Source organism: Scylla paramamosain, chromosome 18 (assembly GCF_035594125.1).
Source record: "Scylla paramamosain isolate STU-SP2022 chromosome 18, ASM3559412v1, whole genome shotgun sequence".
Taxonomy (NCBI): Eukaryota; Metazoa; Arthropoda; class Malacostraca; order Decapoda; family Portunidae; genus Scylla; species Scylla paramamosain.
In genome coordinates this window covers 17,570,841-17,584,540 of record NC_087168.1, presented here as the reverse complement: position 1 = coordinate 17,584,540, position 13,700 = coordinate 17,570,841, and the positions used below count along the sequence as shown (strand labels likewise).

Below are 13,700 nucleotides of genomic sequence, written 5' to 3'. Positions count from 1 at the left end.
GAGTGCATGTTACTGCTATAGAATTTTCAAGCATGACTGAATTTGTAAAACCTTTGAAATATTATACATTGGTCATTATCTGTAAAATACTTCCCGACTGAAAGAAAGAAGGAAAAGTTCAAGATTCATTTACATGCCAAAAAAAAAAAAATCAATGTTTCAGCTTTTCTTCTTCGCAAAAGTACTTTAAAAACTTTACTTGAATATTGTTAAAAATCTTTCCTCTATTATAACGGAAGAATTTTAATAATTCCTTTAATTCTCTGGAAACATCATTTTTTAAAGTTGTCATCATCCATACAAATACTTTTAAACATCCCCCTATTATAAAATAAAACAAAACTTCAGATACTATTAAAACTTTCCTTAAACATTCTTAGAGGAAGTTTTCAGACTTTAAACTATACGTGAAAAAAAACATAATATTCGTACAAGTAATCTTCAAGCTTTATTTTTATTTGCACAAGCACTTCCCTTAATTTGTACAAACACATTTTGAGCTTCCTTTTATACTTGCACTTTTCAAACTTTATTTCATTCGTACACAAACTTCATAAACTTTCCTGTATTCACACAAGAACTTTTCGAACTTTCTTTTAATTTTACGAGCACTTTTCAAACTAATTTAATTTATGTAAGCATTTTTCAGCCTCTATTCTGTTCGTACAAGCACTATTCGAACTTATTTACTCTTCAGCCACTATTCTAACAGCGCAAGCACATTTCAATCTCTATTCTCTTCAAACAAGCACTTTTCACCCTCTATTCCACTCGCACGACCAATTTTGGGAATCTGCCTGAATGTCCTTACCCGGACACTTTCCTCCTTCGCCTCCCGGACGTGACTCTCCGCACCGGAACACAATGAACCGCCCGTTTTCTTTCCTCATCGCACGCGCAAAAACAGCGCCACGTGATGCAAGACGAACTGATCTGAACCATTTCTTTATACCTGAACTAAATTGTAACTAAACGATGCTTTTATTTCTTCCCTCTTCTTCTTTTCTTCTTCTTCTTCTTCTTCTTCTTCTTCTTCTTCTTCTTCTTCTAACATGTAAGTAGATTAATCTCAATTTTTTTCGTTTTCTTTCATAAGATAAATAATGACAACATTTACCGGTTCTTCTCTTGTTTTTTGTTTCAATTTGTTTTCGTTCATAGCTAAACGAGACATTTATTTATTTCCTTTTTCTTCTCATTTTACCTCCACTCTGCTTTCTTCCTTAACGCATAACTAGATTAATTTGTCTTTTCTCTTTTTTCTCATTTTGTTTTCAGTTTGTTTTCCTTCATAACTAAAGGATATGTTTATTCCTTTCCTTTTCTTCTCATTTTTGTTTTCACTAGTTTTTCATAACTGGACTGATCTGTCGGTTTATTCATTTATTTTTTCTATTTTATTTACACTTTACTATCTGCCTAAAGGTAAATAACTTCATTGTATCTATCGATTCTTTTTCCTCTTTATTCTGTTTTCAATTTCTTTTCTTTCATGACAAAAAAAGAAATAGGATAGAAATTCAATTCAGTTTCCTTCTAATTTTATTTTCCTTTTCTTGTATTCTCCGAAATCTTTTTAAAAAAAGAAAAAAGAAAAAAGAAAATATGATGGAGTTTGACTTTTCTTTATTTATTTCATAGAATAAAAAAAAAGCACACAATGAAACCTAACCATACTAATATTTCTTTTCAAGTTCCACAACAAATGCATGTGTGAAAAATACAATACGAAGCTCAATTATTTCATCTTGATTCTCAAAACAAAAGACATAATTCTGCTCTCTCTCTCTCTCTCTCTCTCTCTCTCTCTCTCTCTCTCTCTCTCTCTCTCTCTCTCATGCCGCCGCGCTTTCTACTTGCTTTCTTCTCCGCGTTCTAAATTACATATATGGACAGAAAGAGAGAGAGAGAGAGAGAGAGAGAGAGAGAGAGAGAGAGAGAGAGAGAGAGAGAGAGAGAGAGAGAGAGAGAGAGAGAGAGAGAGAATCCTTACCACCCAAGTCAAATACATTTATTGTGAAAGGAAAATATACTTGTACGAGTGACAAATAAATGCAATCTTTAACATAATAGCAGTATTCAATGGTTCTTACTTATTTTTTATTTTATTCATTTGCTTTTTTACCAAAGGATGATATGAAATCTTCCCACATCTTATATTCCCGTTTTCTTTTCGTTTCACTTCATGTTCTTTTTGTTTTTTTCTTTCTTACGTTCTTTTGGGGGTTGGTTCTCTCCTTTTTTTTTTTCACTCTTCTTCCTGTTACATTTCCGAGTGTCTTTTTTTTCACTCCCTTATCTATATCATGTGTTCGGTTCTGTTTGGAGGGGGAGTATCTACTGATGAACGAATTTATTGTTGTTGTCGTTATTGTTGTTGTTGTTTTTAGCAGTGATAGCGGTGGTGGTATTTCGGTCCTACTAGCATAAGAAAAGAATAATAATAAGAACAAGAATAGAAACAAGAACTATAACAAATACTACTACAACAACTAAAACTTATATAACACCACTAATAACATTACAACCTTTACTGTCAAGAGCTGCTAACTTTTCTGGAGCCCTCAGTTGCTCTGGTAAGTACAACACGCTAGCTTACAGTACCTTATCGCTAACCACTGGAGGAAGCTTATATGCAGGGCGAGCAGTACATATTGAAACAGCCACGCTCTCAGAACACAGCGGCGTACAGGGAACAGCACCGGTTTCTCTCTCTCTCTCTCTCTCTCTCTCTCTCTCTCTCTCTCTCTCTCTCTCTCTCTCTCTCTCTCTCTCTCTCTCTCTCTCTCTCTCTCTCTCTTTCTGCTTGACTTTTACGTTTATCACCACCATCGCCACCTCATAATAACACTAATAAAAACATCATAAATAACACTAGTACTCTCTCTCTCTCTCTCTCTCTCTCTCTCTCTCTCTCTCTCTCTCTCTCTCTCTCTCTCTCTCTCTCTCTCTCTCTCTCTCTCTCTCTCCTCCCCCCCTCGCACTTCTTGCACCAGTCTCTTACTTGCTTGGGGGGAACGAAAGCATCTGGAAACAGCCACCACCACCACCACCACCACCACCACGTGCTGAGTCATGCTACACAACCACCACCACCACCACCACCACTACCCCCACACGCATGACAATAATAATAATAACAATGATGATGATAGGTGATGGTACGTGTTCTTTTATCTTCTCTGTTTTTTTTTTACTATTGTTACTACCGCTATCATGCGCTAGTGGAAGATAAGGAGGAGGAGGAGGAGGAGGAGGAGGAGGAGGAGGAGGAGGAGGAGGAGGAGGAGATAATGAAGAAACAACAACAACAACAACAACAGCAGCAGCAACAACAACAACAACAACAACCATCATTCTCCCAGTTCAGCCTGACAACCACCATCACCACAGTTTCCTTTTGAGTCACTTCCAGGAATAAGACGAGAATTTTAAGAGGCGGAAAAAAGAAGTACAAACAACTTACATATGTGTGTGTGTGTGTGTGTGTGTGTGTGTGTGTGTGTGTCCATGCTTTGTTACTGATGCTCTGATTCTTATCATTGTTGCTTTTCGTTGTTGCATTGTTATATTAGTCATTTGGTTAATCATTAGTGAGTTATTTTGTTGAATTAAAATTACACACACACACACACACACACATCTTCACACAGTCACTCATTTAGCAAAGCATTCCTCACATTCACGTATTTACAACATTCATTCCCTCAGTTTATTTATAACTTCACTCATTTGTTCCTATTTATATATGCAGGAAGAGGAGGAAAAGGAGAAGGAGAAGGAGGAGGAGGAGGAGGAGGAGGAGGAGGAGGAGGAGGAGGAGGAGGAGGAAAAAAAAGAGAAATGGAGGGGGGAGGCTTAATTCAGATGTTCGTCTTTTTGAAGGATGAAAAAATGAAAAAAAAAGAGAGAGAGGAAGAGGAGGAGCAAAATATATTTTCAAATCCCATCTTCATTTTTACCCTTTTAGCGAATGACACCACACTTGTTACTCCATTTGAATAACCCTTGGCAAAGATATAACTACTTGTACTAAAATATTTGAGCTCCCCAGTCTTTCCTTTAACTTTCAGTGGTGGACCTTATGTAAACTTCCACCAGGCGACTTGGCACTCTTGGAAAGCTAACACCAATACAAACACAAACAAAAAACACTAAAGACCCCATTTGTTTAGGAATCCCAGCACTTCCGTCCTACTTGGAAGGCGAAAATGGATCGTGGACACACACAGACCCAGCAATAGAGAGGCGATATCAGCGAGACAGGAGTGAGGTATAGAGGTCAAGATCACGCGGGATTTCCGATTACCTGATCCCACTGGTCTGTCCGCCTCACCTATGCGCGGTTCTCACTAACACTCAACCACACTAGACTGGTTACTACTGGTGGTGGTGATGGTGAAGGTGGTGGTGCGTCCTCCGGCTACCTCAACCTTTTCACTCCTCTGCTCTTGTTAACACTGACATAAATATAGATAATAAATAATAAATAATAGATAAATAAATGATAAATAATAAATATAAATGATAAATAATAAATATAACAATTGTCTGGACGAACATACAGATGAAAAAGAAGAATATGAAGTTAAGTTATTTTTTGCTAAGCTGCAGAAATACGAATTTAAGAGACTCCAGTACAAAATATAAGTCTTTTAAAACTTGTAGATGATAATGGGAAAGGTTGACTGGCAGAGAAAGGGTTATGATCCTATAGCAAACACTGAATGGTTAAGTTTTCATGATTAAATATGGGCGTGTTTATATCTTATGCTTTATGGTGACTCTCTATCCCCATTCTGTAGTCTGTCCTATGATGCAAGATTAAGAAATTCATAGATTGTATTACATTATTTGCTTTTTACTTTTCGCTAGGTTTAGTTTAGTTAGTTTTTTTCATTATTTTTTTTATATTTTTTTTTTTTTATAGCGTGAAATTTAGTTTGTTTCCTTCATCTTACTTATCTTTTTTTTTAATTAGGTTTAATTTAGTTAGTTTTTATTTATTTTATTTATTTTTAGCAACAAAATAGCATTACATTTACTTTGTTTATTTATTTATTTATTTCACTTAGCTTAGTTTAGTTTAAATCTTTTAGTTAGTTAAAGAAGAACCATTGTACATGTGTAAAATATTCTATTGAGTCTTTAGGAGTGGTGTGTAGAAAATAAACAGATTTAACCTTAAAAAAATTAGGACACGAAATTTTTTTTAATAACATGTTTTTCATATAGATAATATCTTCTATTTTCAAGATTTTATTGTCCATAATCATACTTCACTTTTCGAATAAAAAAAAAATAAGATACTTAAAGAATACATTTTTTTTTATTCATTTATACTTTTATATCAACATTATTCTTCTACTTTTCATGATTTGATCATCTCTAATCTTAGTTGAAAAATTTTATCGGAAAAATTTTTATTTTATTTTATTTATTTATTTATTTGATTTTACTTATTTATTTATTTACTTTTATTATTTTTTTCATTTTTCATTTATTTATTTACTTATTTATTTATTTATTTATTTAATTAATTATTTATTTATTTATTTTTTTTTTGTACAGGTATGTACATTCTTATGACCCGTATTCTGAAACGCTTTGCTGTCTCACCACTATTTTCAAAGGCCATAGACATGCTTACCAAAAGTGTTTCTCATGTTCATAGTGCAGAAATGTTGTCAATCACGAAAACAGCATGAAAACACCCTTAAAAATACGTGTAATTTCAACCAAAGGCTTTCAAAAGCAGTCAAGGTGCGGCGCATAAGTGTTGTAAAATATAGAATATAATCTTCAGGACCACGCTCTGTATATGATACTAGTTGAACAATATGCCATACTCACTTCAACTGCATTCGTCATTTTTACTTTGTTTGTCATTTTAGTTGAACAATTTGCCATATTTACTTCCACTGAGTTGTTTTATTTTTGTGTTGCTGTATTTATGTATAGTTTTACTTCTGCTTAGTTCTATTTTTGCTTTTTCTTTCATTTAACTCGAACAATCCACCATTATTTACTTCAACTGTGACCTTTTAACATCTGTCCTCAATCTTAACTCTTACCTACTCCTTACTGGATTTTCTAAGACTGACATCACACCACAGCAAGGATGAGAGACTATACCCTTGTACCAGAGGACGCAAGAGTGAAGGAGGGACGCTAAACAGAACAGGTGAATGCAGGAGGTTACTCGATTAGTGTCCCTGAGTGTTATTCCCCGGGTTTTCCCTCGTGAACCTGATACGGATCTGATGGAACACGTGCAGTGACGGCCAATGGACAGCTGGGTGGTGGCTGGAGTAGGGTAGAATAAAAAAAAAAATAGGTGAAGAAAAAGGAACGAGCAGAAAAAAAGAAAGGACGTGAAAAGGAAAGGACGAGAAAAAGGAAACCACGAGGAGGATAAATAAAAGGACGAGAAAAGAAAGAGGTGAAAAGAATAAAAAGGACGAGAAGAAGAAAAAAATGAAAACAACAACAACAACAACAACAACAACGATTAAACAGAGGTGATAATGATGATGATGATGATAACAACAACAACAACAACAACAACAACAACATACAGCAACAACATACAGCAACAACACACACGCACACAGCTCACCGCAACATGATAGCAGAGGCTCACCACACACCACTACACCGCCATTACACACCTGCGCGCCACTCCCACTCTCCCAATATAACATAAAAGTCCTATATTCAAATACCTCCCCTCTCAAAAAAAAAAAAAAAAAAAAAAAGCCCTTTACATCTTGATATTTTTACTGGAATATCAACTCTTTACAGGTATTTGAGCGTTTGCAGTACTCAGAAGGTCCGGAACTTACAGTCACAGAGGAAAGATTTTAGAGTACAATGTTTACAGCTTGTTTTATTGTAATGGTGTAATTATTCTTCCCGTCACACGCTATTGAGAGTGAACCATTACGAAACAATCAAGTACAAAATTTCCTCCCAGCCCTGCATCCTGGTTTTTTGACGCTGCTGTGTGTGGAAATTCCGCCGAAGAACATTCCGTTCACTAAGGTCATCCCATGGAAATTTCCACTCAAAACCTGCTAGAGGATGTACTGAAACCTGAAAGATGGAGCATTGCCACAACAACAACAATAATAACAATAATTACTACTACTACTACTACTACTACTACTATTACTACTATCATCAATAATAACAACCTTCTGCAACCAATTAACAGCCACAAAACACTTCACAAACCTATAAATCCAAAAAAAATCATCTAACACAATTCAAATACACCACGTGAACCACTAACGCATACCTAACAGACAGACGGACAGACAGACGAGCATTTAATTCAGTCAACACCTCCGTCAGCACCTCCGTCAACGCCTCCGTCAGCGCCTCCGTCAGCCAGTACTCTCAGCAGCCTCAGCTTGGTGTGAGAGAAACTCCAGAGGAATCATCGGGCGGCGGCTGTCACGGTGGTGGTGGTGGTGGTGGTGGCGGCGCAGGGTCCTCCAAGCATGTGTGACGAAGGATTTGGTGCACACAGGCGAGGTGTTATCCAGGTAGACATGTGTGGGGATCTTGCTGCGGCTGAGACACCTGTAGAGGGAGGGAGAGAAGAAGGAGAGGGAGAAAGCACAGTCAGTTAACAGCCGAGCCAACAATGGATTATATGTGACTAAGGTATGAGGTGAATACTCTCTCTCTCTCTCTCTCTCTCTCTCTCACCTATCTCCCTTGGGCGTGATGTGCAGAATGCCTCGTCGCCTGCAGGGTCTGCGCGCTACGAGGGCCACCACCATCACCACCACACACACGCCTAGCACCCCACACACGCCCGACAGCATCGCCGCCTGCCACGCCTGCACGGGAGAGACACATGATAGGTAGATAGATATGTAGATAGAGTAATAGATAGATTGACTGATTGATAGGTAGATTGATAAATGGGCGTGTAGGTAGGTAGGTAGTAGGTAGGTAGATAGGTAGGTAGGTAGATAGATAGATAGATAGATAGACATATAAAATAAAGTAATAGAATGATTGATTAATTGATTGATTGATTAACAGATAAAGAGATGAATGAACCTCTCTCTCTCTCTCTCTCTCTCTCTCTCTCTCTCTCTCTCTCTCTCTCTCTCTCTCTCTTTCTCTCTCTCTCTCTCACCTTGGCACTAGCGATAGCAGCCTCCACAACCTGCGTCACGTTCGCCAGTTTCTCGCTAAGTTGATGCACATTTCCCATCGCCTCCCGTAACTCAACACTCAAAGCATCCCCTTCTAGTAATCTCAAAGCAGCGCCCTCCTCAACTAAGGCGTCCAAGGTCTCAGCGGCGTCCCACAGGCTAGCAACGTGGACTGTATGGGTCGCAGTCACATCCACCTCCATCAGAACCACTTGCACGGAGGCTAGACACGTGCTTAGGCGCTGCCACCATGTTGTGTTGAGAGATGAGGTTAGTTCGTTTTCTGTTTCTCCCGCGTTTTCTTTCCCTTCTGTCTCTTCATTATCGATCTGTCTGCGTTTTCTTGTGTAGTGTTTGTTTGTCATCGCCATTTGGTTCCTAGACTTCACTGTGTTGTTGTTGCGTGTTGAATTCTCTCGGTGTTCTTCAAATGTCCTCTTCTTTCCTTTTTCTTCCTCTTTATCGCTAGTTCGTTTGGTTCCTCTAGAATAGTGTTCGTCAGTCTCCGCAGTACTGTCTCTCAAGTTTGCTGTATCGTCATTCCGTCTTGAATTCGCTCGCTGTCTTTCCTCAAATATTTCCTTTTTCTCTTTCTCCTTTTCTTTATCGTCAGCTTGTCTGTGTCTCCTTAAGTAGTGTTCGAAGGTCTTCGCAGTGCTTAACTTTCCTGTGTTGCCATTCCGTCTTGAATTCTCCCACTGTCTTTTCTTAAACACTCCCTTCTCCGCCTCTTCATTGCTACCTCGTCTGTATCTCCTCAAGTAGTGTTCGTAGATCTTCGCAGTGCGGCCGCTAAACTTTGCCGTGTTCTCATTCCGTCTTGAGTCCGCTCCCTGTCCTTTAAATATCTTCTCTTTCTCCTCCTCTTCATCGTCAGCTCTCCTGCGTCTCCTCAAGTTGTGGTCGTCGACGAACTTCATGGAGTCATCATCTCTTGTGTCCTCCCATCCTCCCTCATACTCTTCTCTCGTCTCCTCTTCCCTTCTATCTTCTTTCGTGTTTCTCGTGGTGTGGGCGTGGAGGTTGGACTCAGTGGTGGTGATGGTGGTGATGGGAGTAGTGGTAGCAGTAGTGGTGGTAGTAGCAGGAGTAGTAGAAGTGGTGGTGGTGGTAGGAGGGGTAGTAGTTGTGCTAGTGGCGGTGGTGGTGGTAGTGGTGATGGGAGTAGTGGTAGCAGTAGTGGTGGTAGTAGCAGGGGTAGTATAAGTGGTGGTGGTGGTAGGAGGGGTAGTAGCTGTGCTAGTGGTGGTGGTGGTGGTGGTGGGAGTAGTGGTAGCAGTAGTGGTGGTAGTAGCAGGAGTAGTAGTAGTGGTGGTGGTGGTAGGAGGGGTAGTAGCTGTGCTAGTGGTGGTGGTGGTGGTGGTGGTGGGAGTAGTGGTAGCAGTAGTGGTGGTGGTAGCAGGAGTAGTAGTAGTGGTGGTGGTGGTAGGAGGGGTAGTAGTTAAGCTAGTGGTGGTGGGGGTGGTAGTGGTAGAGGTAGAGGTAGCGGTGGTAGGAGTAATGTTTGGTGTAGTAATAGTAGTAGTAGGTATGGTGGTGGTGGAGGTGGTGATGGCAGCAGTCGTAATTGTGGTGATGGGGGTAGTAGTGGTGGTAGAAATATCGGTTGTGGTAGCACTGATAGTAGTTGGTGTGCTGATGTTTGGTGTGATGCTAGTGGTGGGAATGTTAGTTTGCGTGGTGGTGGTAGTAGTGGTGTTGTAAATTAATTCAGTAGTGGTAGATGCGATGTTGGTGGCGACATCAGTTGTGGTGACGTTAGTGGTGGTATAATGGGTGTGGAAGGTCGGAATTGTGTTAGAAGCTTGTGTGATGGTAGAAGCAGAAGTAGATTTTGTAGTAGGAGTGTTGGTAGTGATATTAAATGGTGTAGTCATGATATTGGTAGTATTGGTAGTGGGCGGTGTATTGTTAGTTGTAATATCAATTGTTGTGGTGGTATTGGTGGTGTCAAGTAGTGGAGTTTCAATTAGTGGTGTTACGGTATCAGCAGTAGTAGCAGTAGTAGTGGTAGTTGGCGAAGTAGCAGAGATAATAGAGACAGTGTTGTTTAGTGGAGTAATAGTAGTAGTAGCAGTAGTAGTAGTAGGAGTAGTAGTTGCTGCTGTTTTAAATGGTTCACTACTAGTTGAGTCAGTAACGTTCGTAGTAGTGGTGGTCCTTTCAAGTCTCAAGGAAGCAGAGTCAGTCAAAGAAGTAGCAGGCAAAGATTCTCCAATCGTAGTAGGAGTGGTAGTAGTAGTGGTAGTAGTAAGCGGTGGTGTTGCAGTGGTGGGAATCAGCGATGAGATTGCAGTGGTAGTAGTGGTGGGCATATCAATGGTGGTGACTGGATTGTTGTTGATGGTAGTGTAAGCTGAAGGATTGGTGGTGAGTGTGGTGGATGTTGTTGTGGTGGTGACATTATCCACAGGGGCGGTGCTGGTAGAGGTGGAGGAGGTGGAGGAAAGGATGGGAGTGATGGTAGCAATCGTCGGTGTGGTGGTGGTGATGGTGTTAGTGGTTGCTTCTGTGGTGGATGGAGTGGTGGTGGTGGTGGTTGTGGTTGGTTCTGTGGTAGGTGGAGTGGTGGGTGATGGGGTGGGAGTAGCAGTCGAGGTGGTGGTGGTGGTGGTGGTGGGTAATGTGGTAGTGGTAGTTGTAGTGGGTTGTGTAGTAGTAGTTGTGGTGGCAGGCTGTTGTGTGGTGGCGGTAGTAGTAGTAGTTGTTGTGGTAGTAGGTTCTGTAGAAGCAGTAGTAGTGGTGGTGGGGGTGGTTGGTCGTACAGTGGTGATGACAGTGGGAATAGCAGTAGTAGTAGTAGTAGTAGATAGTGAGGGACTGGTAGTGGGTGAAGCAGCGGTAGTAGTAGTAGATATAGTGGTTGCGGTGGTAGTGGAGGTAGATAACGTGATGGTCGTGTCAGTTGGTGTAGCAGTAGTAGTAGAAGTAGTAGTGGTGGTGGTAGGGATAGTGACAGTAGCATTATTAGTGAGCGGAGGTATAATATCAGCAGGCGTAGCAGTAGTAGTGATAGTAATAGCAGGAGTTATCGGAACGGTAGTAGTCGTGATTGGTGTAGTAGCTGTAGTAGTAGTAGTAGTAGTAGTAGTTTCTGTCGTTGTGGAGGTGGAAGTAATGGTAGTAGGAATCGTAGTTGTAGTAGTAGTAGTGGCAGTAGTAGAAGTAGTAGCAGTGGTCGTAGGCGCTTTAGGAAGGGTAGTAGGGGTCGTTGTAGTAGTGTTGGTAGTAGGAGAGGGTGATGACGAAGTGGTGGTAGCAGTAGTAGTAGCAGCAGCAGTAGTCGCAATATCCATTACTGGGATGGGAGAAGTTGAAGAAACTGAAGTAGGAGCAGTAGTAGTAGAAGTAGTAGTAGTAGTAGTAGTAGTAGTTGAAGTGGAAGAAATAGTAGTATTTGTGGTGTAAATACGCTCATTAGTCACGCAGGATGAGGCGGTGGAGGAAGGGGTGGAGGAGGAGAAAGGCGTGGTGGAGGTGAGGGCGGCCAGGAAGTGGTTGAGTCTGTTCAGGGTGGCTACCAGGCGGTGCAGGGCGACAGCAAGGTCTTCCAGGATGCTGAGACTCCCATTGCCTGCTGGCGGAACACACACACACACACACACACACACACACACAGATAGATAAACAAACAGAGATACAGACCGAAAAGCAGACAGACAGACAAAAGGAGATGTATAAGCAGACAAGCAGGGACACACAGAAAGATGGACACAGTGAGAGAGCGGCGGACGGACAGACATATGGATGAATTAATAAAAAAGTTACATAAATATGAAAGTTTACTGCGCAGCTAGATTAATTAGATAAAAAAAAAAGTTAAAACTGAATAATAAAAACAAAACAAATAATAACTGACAGTTTAACTTATTTATGTATTAACAAGAAAAGACAACTTACAGCAACCATTTAAATGATCATTAATAATCTTACATAATCGTCTAATCCATAGTTTAAATACGACAGACACACTCACTCTCACATTCTTTTTTCCATGAACTTCAAGTGAATTTCACATCCAACTTATGACCCAAGCACTGTTCATTCCACCCACCCCAACCTTGCCTGCCCCACTCCATACCACAACCCTACATCCACACCCCCATACATGCCTGGTTTGACAGCAATGGCCGCCGTCTGAGACTCTGAGGCGACAATGAGGAGGAAGAGGAGCCAGCTGAGGGGAAGGCAAGTCATGTCTCCTCCACGTGTAGCCCTCCCGTAGCATCTCCCGGCGGGGCGAGGCACAGCACCGCCCCTCAGCTCGTGGTGGTGGTGGTGGGGTGGCTTTTGAACTCTCTCCTGATTGGGCTGAAGATGCAGAGTCATTTAACCGTAACCTGTCCACTAGATAATCAAGGTTCTGTATATAGCGTGTTTTTCTTGATATATATGAGTTTCTGCTAGGTTTTTGTGGTGTATTAGTGAGATTAGCAGCTTGAATTTGCAAAAGATTGTGATGAAAGAGATGAAACACTGAGTGGTGGACATACACGACACGACACGACACCAGAGAAGGCTTTTGTTTAGCTGGGAGTCATCGCGAGGACTGCATAATGTGTGTGTGTGTGTGTGTGTGTGTGTCATTGCCAGGACACATACACGCGCAGTCATACAACACCGCTGGGTCACGTATCATAATGAGAGGCGGTCACAGATCTGGTTTACGTTATACCTTCCCTTCCTTCCTTTACTCTGCTTTCCTCTTTCCTCGCCCCTCCATCCCTTCTTCTTTCCCTACCGTCCCGTTCTTTTCCTCTTCATTTTCTTTTTTTCCAGTTCCATTTTTTTCCCTTCCTTCTCTTTCCTCTTCCTTCCACTTTTCTCCTTCCCTCCCTCCCTCCCTTCTTATTCCTGCCTTCCTTCCCTCGCCTCTCTCGTCCATGCAACGTCTGCCCTTGAGGCTTAATGAGGCTGAGTGTTTAATTAGCTTCATTAAAGTTCAGGGACAAACAATTTTTTTCACATCTTTTAACAGACGATTCTTCTATTCGTTTACTTAGTTTTATTTTCTAGTGCCATGTGTTTCTTAAATATCACATTTTCTTGGTTCAATTTGTGGTTAAGGCTTTGCTCTTTCGCAACGACTATTTTATAAAGACCACAGAGATGGTTAGCCGGGTTCTCAAGTGTTTCTTCTGTTAATAATGTAGAAATCTTATTAATCTGTCACCACAACCATAAAAACACTTAAAAAACCGTGTAACTTCAATTAGAACATTTTGAAAGTAGTGGGGGTGCGGCGCAGTTTCAAAATACAGTCGTAATTCACGGTTGTCGCATTTCCCAGGCATAACGTAGGATGTGGGAAAAGTGTGCGTGTTGGCAGTAAGCTCGTGGAAGTAACATTTGGCACAAGTCAGTATAACTTTTCCCGAACATAAGGCTATGAAATCTATCAAATGGGAAGTGGAAATGATGCCAGTAAAAGGGTGTGGAGTCGTCAGTCACGGTAGCCAGTAAATTTTTCTGAAGCCAGGCAACGGAGCCGGACACCACGAGAGCATTGCACTAATGGTTGGGTGG

The 13,700-nt window shown here is 40.8% G+C and overlaps 1 protein-coding gene across 3 annotated transcripts; it reads right to left on the bottom strand.

The window, feature by feature from the left end:
• Positions 1 to 6,762: 6,762 nt before the first annotated feature.
• LOC135109204 (mucin-2-like) lies at positions 6,763 to 12,884 on the bottom strand. 3 transcript variants are annotated; one of them, XR_010272608.1, is made up of 5 exons: positions 12,287 to 12,884; positions 8,156 to 11,748; positions 7,717 to 7,850; positions 7,301 to 7,587; positions 6,763 to 7,095 (listed from the first exon to the last, which is right to left on the bottom strand). XR_010272608.1 is itself a non-coding variant. In XM_064020387.1 (5 exons), exons 2-5 carry the CDS (start codon positions 12,369 to 12,371, stop codon positions 7,389 to 7,391), a joined length of 4,011 nt encoding a protein of 1,336 aa, XP_063876457.1. In that variant the 5' UTR covers positions 12,372 to 12,485; positions 12,668 to 12,884; the 3' UTR covers positions 6,763 to 7,388. The 3 variants fall into 3 exon arrangements, 2 of the variants coding, with proteins under 2 accessions (XP_063876457.1, XP_063876456.1); XM_064020387.1 differs by having other exon boundaries at positions 6,763 to 7,587; positions 12,287 to 12,485; positions 12,668 to 12,884; XM_064020386.1 differs by having other exon boundaries at positions 6,763 to 7,587.
• Between the last annotated feature and the right edge of the window lie 816 nt (positions 12,885 to 13,700).